The 10000-nt window shown below is 39.7% G+C and overlaps 1 protein-coding gene across 1 annotated transcript in view; it reads right to left on the bottom strand.

Annotated features, from left to right (window-relative positions):
- The window catches only part of LOC138021632 (monocarboxylate transporter 8-like), a 7100-nt gene extending 302 nt beyond the window's left edge, over positions 1-6798 (bottom strand). Inside the window, exons 1-4 of the mRNA XM_068868559.1 lie at positions 6565-6798; positions 1874-2469; positions 750-1119; positions 1-162 (exon numbers count right to left, since the gene is read on the bottom strand). The exon at positions 1-162 is cut by the window's left edge and continues 302 nt beyond it. Of these exons, the coding sequence (XP_068724660.1) occupies positions 2-162; positions 750-1119; positions 1874-2469; positions 6565-6769 (1332 nt within the window). The 5' untranslated portion in view covers positions 6770-6798 and the 3' untranslated portion in view covers position 1. The remainder of the gene's footprint in view (positions 163-749; positions 1120-1873; positions 2470-6564) is intronic.
- Between the last annotated feature and the right edge of the window lie 3202 nt (positions 6799-10000).

Genomic DNA, 10000 nt, shown 5'->3' with positions numbered 1-10000 from the left:
TTTAGATCTGTTCAGAATTTTTAACCGCATTCTTAGGATGAATCCTAGATTTCTTACAATTCAAAACTACTAACACGAATGGAATTAGAAATGCCACAAATAAAGTTGCTCCTGTCATGTAAAATGAATAGACGTAGTTTCCGGTCCTGTCTGCCATCAGGCCTGTGAAGTGAGAGAGTTGCACCCGTTAAAAGAACATTTTACAACAATGCTAAGAAATTTAGTTAATCGCGGTGAATAGTTATAAAGTTTAAAAGGTGAACTGGGTAAAAGAAATACGATAAATGCGCCTAGAAAGTTGAATGAATACAATTAGATACAGGTGGCGGCAATTTTGGGTTACAATTGACTTCAGAAGAACAACATGGCGACCCTGAGTGAATTTGATTGCGGCAAATATGGTTTACGGTTTTTCATCCTCTCAGGATAATTGACATAGTTACCGTCGCTTTCACATTTCTCTACTAATTCTCTATTTTTGCAAATCCCATAATACAGTTCATATGGGGAGGGAGAAGGGGGGGGGGGGGTATTTTTATAGGTAATCACATGATTTCGAGTGTAATTTGGGCAACAAATGTTTATGTTGCAAAAAGTAGACGTCGCTTTTACTTTTTGCGACATAAAAAAATGTTGCGCGAGGAGGTGGTAATACGTGCAACAAACCATCTCAATTTGCAACTCAACATCGTTGCGCGACAAGTTGCAAAGAAAATGTTTCCCGTATTTCTGGGCCTTAAGTAACTTACCAGCTATAGGCCCGCCGGCCGCCGCAGAGAGGGAATAAATCATATTGCCGATGGCAAAAGACGCTGTTCTTTTCTTGGTGTCCACACAGCTTAGCAATATGTAACAAGACGTTGTTATAAATATTCCATCGCTTAAACCATAGGCAGTACTGAAGAGTATTAGATGCCAGTACTTCGTAGAAAATGGCAGCAAAAATGTAGCTATGCAGGCTATTAACATAGATACTTGGTAAATGTAAACAGGATTCACACTTTTCGCGTTGCACAACCTTCCCGTTATTAGACGCGCTATGGACGAAGCAAGTCCTATGAAGATGAATAAACGAGAGGCTTCTTGGGCTGTGATGTAAATTTCTTCGGAAAATTTAACCTACAGAAGTAAAGGCAAAACAATAACACATTGTTTAGCGTTTCCAAGCTTGAATTTTTCATGACCTCAGTTGCTCAAATTGTCCAATAAAGTACCAAGCTCCCTTTTACCTTTCATCTATATTAACCTGCACTTTAAATATTTGCATTTCTTTTAGTCACAAGTCCTTTCACGGGATCACATGAGCCCAACAAATTGACCTGCTTCCAACTGACTGGCTTCATAGCTCAGTTGGTAGACCAATGCACCGGGATCACAGAGGTCGTGGGTTCAAATCCCTTTGAGGCCGCTGATTTTTTCAGGTGTCTGCAAGAGACAATTGCTTAAATTGTCCAGATACGTACAAGGTTCACTTCACTCTTTCGTCTATAACCCGCTCTTCAAATACAAACAATTGCTTAATTTAAATTGTCTAGATATGAGTGCGAGGATCTCTTCTCACCCTTAAAGTAGCAAGGCGTTGTTAAATGCTGCCCATCATTTGGTATTCAAGTAGTCATTTGATGGTTTTATGTCTACTCTATTTTCAGTTTGGATAGAACGCGAGTGATACTTTACCTCACAAAAGAAGCAATATTACTGTCGTTTGAGTAAAATAAAGGAAAAATTGTTTCACTCGTTCAATTCGATCGTAGTACAACGGAGGGAGGGAACTGGCGAGTTTTGTAGAACACCTACAGGATACGGCCACAATTAACATGGCATTCAGAGAATTAATATATTTTGAATAAGTATGACTGTAATGACAACTTACTAAATTGATGTAAATGATGTACATTCCAAAACTTGCAGCCACAAAAGAAATCGTTGCAGCGGTGAAGGTAGGAAATTTCCAAACGCTGCAATACAGAGGAATGCCCTTCTTTTCTTCGTCTTTTGTTTCTTCGTTATCATTTTCGAGATTTGTTTTGTTTGGGGTATTGTTGTCTACGTTTGGGTTGAAAGCCAAACTGAGGATGCAAATTACCCCGTAAAATGCTGTCATTATTCTCAAACTTTCTCTCCATCCAAAAGCGTCCAAAAGTATTTGAAGCAATGGTCCTGTGTATAGAACGCCCAAGCTTGCTCCCAATGCTACAATGCCTGTAGCTGTGGACAGCTTTTTTTCAAAATACTGTCCAATTACGAGATAACACGAGTTGCAGATGAAACATGCTCCTAAGCCGAGGATGAAGCTATACGTGAAGTACATGTGAGTTATGCTCTGAACAAAGGAAGTGGCTACTAAGCCTGTTGCGCAAAGTAATCCACCCAAAAATGTCGTGATTCGGCAACTGAAGCGATCACAGACATAGCCAGCCAGCGGACTTGCAAACCAGATCATACCCAAGGTTGCCGAGCCAACGAAAGCTGTCAATTATAAGTGACACATGCAATATAAGTGTGAATCTGTGGGCATTTGCAATGCTTGCTTACGCCTATCAGTAATGATTAAATCACCCACAAATATTTAATTCTCAGGCCAAAAAAAAAAAATGCTGAAAACAATATGTTTACAAGTTGTTTAAAGTATTCCGGCTGAGGGCCAAGCATCATTGCCAGAGGCCCACAATATGAAAAGTGGATTGTGAAAAGTACAAATCAAATCCCAGATTAGAACATAATGAACTTTCTTGGACATTTTGGGGAGGATCACTCTTAGGATTGAACATCCATTGCGAAATAACGAAAGTTAACGTTCGGCTTTCTTTGAAACAAAGATCGCGGAACGTGGAATTCGAAATTTGGGAATGCCAAATATGGAACGGGGAATCTTTAAAAGCGGGAATCTTTTTGAAAGATTCCCAGTTTTAAAGGTTTCCCGTTCCTTGTTCTCCTATTCTCCGTTTCCCGTTAAAGATAGCCATTAAGGTTCCCGCTTCAACAAGGTGGGCAATCAAACATAGTTAGAGCGGTTTTCAAATGAGTGTCGTAAAACCAAAAGCAAAGTAATTACTTTGGCCAATCAAAAAGGACGGAGACAATCCAGTAAACCAATCAAAACTCGAAGTAATTACACGTAGCCGACACAAAGCGCGGGAAAATGTGCACGCGCGAGCCACGATTGGCTTTGCTTTCACTTCTGATTGGTTGAAAAAGTGGCGCGAAAACTTTGAACCAATCACTGAGTGAAGTAGATGCAAAACCAAGGTAATTCCCTAATTACTTTCGACACTCAATTGAAAACCTCTCTAAATGCTACTCTGGTTTGGAACATTTTGAGTTTATCCAGGAGCTCATCAATGAAGGGGAGCCTCCATCCCCACTAATTCCTTGAGTGAACCCTTTCCTCAGATCTTTAAAAACAGGTTTTCCCCGCAAAAAGTATATTTCCCTTTACGCTTAGGTAGCTCTGTTTTGATCAGCTTCACAACAGTGGGCGTGCTGAATCTCTTAAGGGGTTCTATAATTTAATGTACGCGGGAAAGGGTTGACTCCTAGGCCAAGTATGAGCCTTGACGAGCGCCTGATTTAGCTGAATGATCATCAGTTACCATTTTAAAGACCATGGTAAGACTGGGCACTGCTCCAATAGCATAACATGATACTTTTTCTAGCACAACCACTGAGGGATTATTAAGCTACACCAAAAGTCTATTACCCAAGAGTAAGAAAATGGTATCGGGTTTGTCCCTACCAGCGACAGAAAAGTGTCTGTTTTTAAACCAGGGTTTTGCGGGAAAATAATCAGTAGACCTAATAGGTTAACTCAATGTGTACCAATTTAAATCTCTCGAGGTTAAGATTCTTTGTATATTGCATTTGCATTACAATGCACCTGGAACCAGGTGCCCAGAGCTCATAAATAGGAGCTTCCTTATGTACTATATCCTTGAGTCAACCTTTGCGCGTATCTTTCTACTTTTGGAACTAACCCTTCTGTAGGAGACTAACCATTATATTAATTTGCACAAATTGCTTACATTGATTTTGCCTTTTTTTGTCTTCGTTTGGCAATAACATTATTCTGATTGGCCATTCTAAACAATGAGTTTAAAAACAGAAACTTGCGCGCAAAGGTTGACACATAGGGTCTGTATGGGAGAGGCAAGCTTGTACCCATGGGCTACTGCTGGAACAAAATTGAGTTAGCCGATTTGGTCTATTGTTTATTTTCCCGCAAAAAATTGGTTCAAAAATAGACACTGATGGGGACAAGATAAATTTGGGATGGACTCTTGGCTACACATAACAATTCTCCGAACTTACATAAACTATGAATTCAAAATATAAGAAATGTAATCTTCTTGAACAACGGAATGAAAATGAAACAAAAGATAGATGGATCATCGCATAAACTCTTTTCTTATAGGAAAATTTTTATAAGTAAGATCAGGCTGCGATTAATCAAAATTTTAAGGAAAGGAAAGCTAGTATTCTATCACTGGAGCACTGATTGGGGACACTGAAATCAACAAATTACCGAAAATCAAATCAAAAGTTGGTTTTTTGAGTAGAGGGGAAAACCGGAGTACCCGGAGAAAAACCTCTCGATGCAGCACCAGGGTTACCGTTACCTGTTTGTAAACAGGGCCTTAAATTGTTTTATGCGTACCGCGAAGCCAGCAACAAAAACAAACAAACAAACAAACAAAAAAGCAACAACAAACAACTACAACAAAAACATTTGTTAGAGTCCCAGGTGGGCTTTTACAGATCGTGCTAGCAAAACTTTTGGCATAACTTAATGAAACTAGCATAATTTTTGCTTATTTTTTAAAAGTAGCACTGCTAGCATAATCGGTATATATTGATACGCCTGAGACCATTTTTGGTCAATGTTACAGCTGCATCCGTTTTCTAACGGTGGAAAGGCCTCCGCGGAAGTGTTGATCCCAGTGCCTCTCATTTGCGAATGAGTCACACCGTCAGAAAACTTGCAACTAGATCTCTGAGGGAATTTCAACCAGAAAACATAGCCGGAGGCTGTTTCTTTAACACAACGAAAGCAAAATACAATAGAAGACGAGCTTGTGACACGAAAAACGTTTAGCTACATGATTTTATTTGTGTTTTGCATGAAAGTCGTTGTTAAAATAAGTGCGTGACAAACACATACTGTCCCAGACAACGGAAATAGCTAGCTAGTATTGCCATTAATAACAAATATATGATACATTTTTTTGGACCTATTTAGCTTGTTTTGCAAAAGGAATAATTTTAGGAAAAAGTAGCATAATTTGGGCAAAAATTGGGCACTGCTAGTAGCATAATATTCTAGTTTTACCAGCACAATCGATAACAGCCTAGTGGCAGGGTATTCGGCAGTCAAGCCTACAAGGAATTTGTCGATAAACATGTCGGGCTGAATAATAGGCCTTACATCTTATCACGTAAAACATCAAAGTTCTTTTGTTGATTGACTACTATAAATACCAGAATGCAATGGTTCAGTTGTCACTCAACAAAAGAATTATGATCCGTTACGTGATTAAGGGTACGGTCTATTTCCAACAGCTTATGATCCTATTGGACGTTCATCGACACCGCCTCAAATTTTGCAGTTTTGTGGGGTGCTAATTCGGATAGTGTAAACATTTTAAATGGCAGTTATCCCCGCAGTAGGTCACTCCGTGAATTAACAACGATGCAACGACCGCTAAAGCCATCGCCCTAAGCGGATAAAACGGATGGACCTTGCCACTGAGGCGTGAAGCGTTAATAACTGTTACGTAATTCATCGTGAAAGTGGTACAACTGTACTCTAGTCCCAGAGGTCTTCTTCTCGCACGAAATTTAGCCGCAGAAAGCAACAATTAATTTCGATAAACATGTCGGGCTGAATAATAGGCCTTACATCTTATCACGTAAAACATCAAAGTTCTTTTGTTGATTGACTACTATAAATACCAGAATGCAATGGTTCAGTTGTCACTCAACAAAAGAATTCTGATCCGTTACGTGATTAAGGGTACGGTCTATTTCCAACAGCTTATGATTCTATTGGACGTTCATCGACACCGCCTCAAATTTTGCAGTTTTGTGGGGTGCTAATTCGCATAGTGTTAACATTTTAAATGGCAGTTATCCCTGCAGTAGGTCACTCCGTGAATTAACAACGATGCAACGACCGCTAAAGCCATCGCCTTAAGCGGATAAAACGGATGGACCTTGCCACTGAGGCGTAAAGCGTTAATAACTGTTACGTAATTCATCGTGAAAGTGGTACAATTGTGCCCTAGTCCAAGAGGTCTTCTTCTCGCATGAAATTTAGCCGCAGAAAGCAACAATTAAGGACCTATTCTCTCGCTGATTGGTCATTCTTTGTCGCTCTTCGCACCTAAATTAAGTCTGAGAAGAAGAACAAGAATTATGATGAAAAAAGCCTCTGAGACTAGGGGCAACTGCAGCATGCGAGGGCATCCTGCGGGTGAAACAAGAGCCGAAAAAAGCTTGATGCTCTGGGAGGCTAATGCAGCTGTAAAAGAGAGGAAAAAATACATCAAGGTACGTTTGATGACTAACCTGCTCTTTCTCTCGTCTCTTCAAAATAGTCAATTAACTCCGGAAATAAAACTCCAAAGCTAAGTGCAAACCCAAGATTTACTGCTTTGCAGACAGCTGATAATATACATACCACCCAGGAATATAAAGTGTCTTTGTAACGTTTCCCGCAAAATAACGTCCTTATTTTCCCTAAAGGCACTTCATGGTCTCTTTCTAAATTCATCTTGAACAAGGATGGAAATAAACCGCACTCTAAAGAACCTGATCCAAACTTAATGAATGTCATGCATGATCAAAATATGCATAATTCCTAGACCAACGAAACAGCTTGAATGTCTGAGAGCATAATTGTTTAACAAACGTGAACCCATTGATCAAAACATGATGTCGATTAAGAGGCACACTCCAATAAAGCCAACATTATACTATTCGCGTTTTCACGTGAGTTTAATAAGGAGAGTCTACGATCCATTAGTAAAGACGTTATCCTGGACAGTTGAGTGCAACTTTGAGCCATAGTGAGGCTCGATTTCCGCCACTCTTTCGAGTCCAGTATCTTCAGGGGAAGGAGCGCTGGCTCCTCTCCCGTGACAGCGTCTAGTAATTGAGCACAAGTCTATTTCGTTAACAGTAAACCAAGCAATGTGTTGGAACTTTCCTTTTCTTGTATTGGTTTAAAAAAATCATGAAGTTAAGTTAAAAGATGAAAGATTCATCATCGTAAACTGACGCTTTGGTCGTTTGAAGTGTTTATATATTAAATTCTATGGCCAATGGCAGTCTCAGCCTGAAGAGGATTGTATAGTCAGCATCTGCTCGATTGTGCTCTGATAACTAATTAGCATGGAATAAAATCGAATTGAATGCTATGGCCAATGAGAGTCTCAGCCTGAATGGAATTTGCTTAAGGAAGATTGTTTAGTCAGCATCTGCTCGATTGTGCTATGATAATTAATTAGCATGGCATTAAAACGAATTGAATGCTATGGCTAATGGGAGTCTCAGCCTGAATGAAATTAGCTTGAGCAAGATTGTTTAGTCAGCATCTGCTTGATTGTGCTCTGATATCTGACTGATTTTTGAAAAACGTGGCTGCTCATTTGAAAACAGGCAAAGTCTGTTTTCAAGCCATTGGGGCGGTCTTAGAACCAAGGGGGGCGGGGGGCCCGTCAAGAGATGCCTATACAAAGTCTAGATGCTCTAATCTATGATTTTACAACCAAGGCACAAACTCTAACTCGGGATAATCCCCCCCCCCCCCCTCCTAAACTAACTTTGGTTTGCTCTTATAAGTGCAAACTAACATAATTTGACGTCAGTATTTATGTGACACTGCTTGGCAGAAATTGACCGCCAACAACTTTGAAATTACCAAGAACCCATCTCTTATATATGACTTATAATTAGCTTGACCTTTCAGGTGCCACAGGAATCCCCATGAAAGGACCAGTCAAATAATTATAGTCAGTCGTTAGACATGAGTAAGCTCTAGAAGTTGCATTGTCGAGGCTGGGGTGGAGTTTGACCCTAGCTGCATTCATAGCTGTGAATAGAAAGAACTTTGTTGTGCATCTGAAGGTGCTAGGTGACAGCATTAATGGGTAGCGTTTTGTAAATCCAGACAGAAATTAGCATGAAATGAAAACGAATTGAATTCTATGGCCAATTAGAACCTTAACCTGAAGAATGGTCGATTGTGCTGTGATATGAATACAACTGAATTTTTGAAAATGGTTAAAAATGTTTTTAGGCCGGGTTACTCTTTTTTGCTTCTTTTACATTTGTTTCCTTTTATATTTGTTGTTGTTTTTTTTTCCCACCCTCTTTTTTATGACTCGTGTTGTGCAGGTCATGCATGTTGAAAAAAGTAACAACTGTATATCTAGTGGAAAGGCATAATTTGTGGAGCCAAGGATGGGTTTTGTAGGTGTAAGGACTTTAACACATGTTAACAAATGTTAACACCATGTAAGTCTTCTTCAGGGAGAGTTTGGCTGTCGGAATAAAATTGGCATTGGTCGTCGTTGTAGTTCCACAACAGCTCCGTGGTCTGGGCAATATCGTGCAATGCGACAAAAAATACTCTAGGGTTGTTAGAGTGCTTATTTGTGACGAAGGGCTTAACATTGGCGTGGTTCAGCGAATGATTCATAGTTGAACCCCATGTCAAGGAGCTTCTCGGGTTGTCTTCAAATGGATCAATTCTGCAAGGAAATGGAATTGTCTTTTTAGAGGCGGAATATTTAAAAAGGTAATTTCACTATTTAGTGTGTAAAATTGACAGTATACCTCAGCCACCCTTTCTACTAAAGCGAGTAGTAGTGCATTTTTCCTCCAGTGACAATATCGTACTGCTGGTGTATTTCAGTGAATATGGCAAGTAGTTGTCAAGTATACAAAAAGAGTGGGTGGTGATCATGAATGTTTCAAGCGTATGAAACTTGCTAGACAAGCAAGATCAGCGTGCTCTGTACAGGGAAGTTATTCAAAACACTTTTAGTTGAAAGCGACAAAATACATTTGTCCTTGCTTGATTGGCACATGATATATCAACTTGTATTGTAGGTTAATTTGTTCATTTCGTTCTCCACAACTGTTGTGGTTTACCAGAAAAAGTGTAATTTATGAGTGCTATTAAAGCCTATCCTTTTTTTTTTTTTTAACTAGGCATTGCGGGAGCCATTTTGGTGTCCTCCGGAAAGAGATGCCAGTAGCCACCCATTGAATCAAGTAAGCCACTTAACCGTCTGTTTGTTCTCTGGACAAAGGGGCGGCGCTATTCATGATGATAATTTTAGACAGAGGACAACGAGCCTAATGTTGATAATAATGCGGCAAAAATGAACGTGCCTACATTTCATCCAATACAACAACTGTGAGTCAAAGACATCTATTTACGAAAACTCACGCAATTTGTAGTGCCTCACTCTCGATGACCATTAGGGTGCAAGGCCTTTCTTTTATTCTTGGAAAAAAGAATTGTAATTATGTAATTGTGGAAATAGTCATTAAAAAGAAAAAGAAAAAAAATTATGGTGCAAGGCCTGCCCTGCTCCTTGTACAATGCTTCACGCCTCTCAGCCTCGTCAAGTGAAATGCGCTCTCCCTTTCGCAAATGATTTCGCATTTTTCTATGTCTCGTGAGGCAAAGGCCCAAGTTCCCGCTCCCCGAGGATCACTGGGTACATCATGTAACTAAAATACAATTTAGCACTTTTGTAAGTAAAATAATTATTTTTAATTGACAAGTATTTGTGCCTTGGGAAAGCAAATAGCAAAATACTTACTTACTTACTTCCGCCCAATCAGAAAATTATAATTTAATTCGCTCTGGAACTCGTCCGTTAAAGATACTTTCCCAGGGGCTCTTCTCGCCTTACTTGAATATTATACGCCAGTCCCGATTCACGTCCCGTCTGGACTGACTTGCCCCTGGGTTTCCGAGGATGAGAAC

The sequence above is a fragment of the Montipora capricornis genome, chromosome 10 (assembly GCF_036669925.1).
Source record: "Montipora capricornis isolate CH-2021 chromosome 10, ASM3666992v2, whole genome shotgun sequence".
Taxonomy (NCBI): Eukaryota; Metazoa; Cnidaria; class Anthozoa; order Scleractinia; family Acroporidae; genus Montipora; species Montipora capricornis.
The sequence above is the reverse complement of the archived record's forward strand: the minus strand, read 5'-3'. Positions and strand labels throughout refer to the sequence as shown.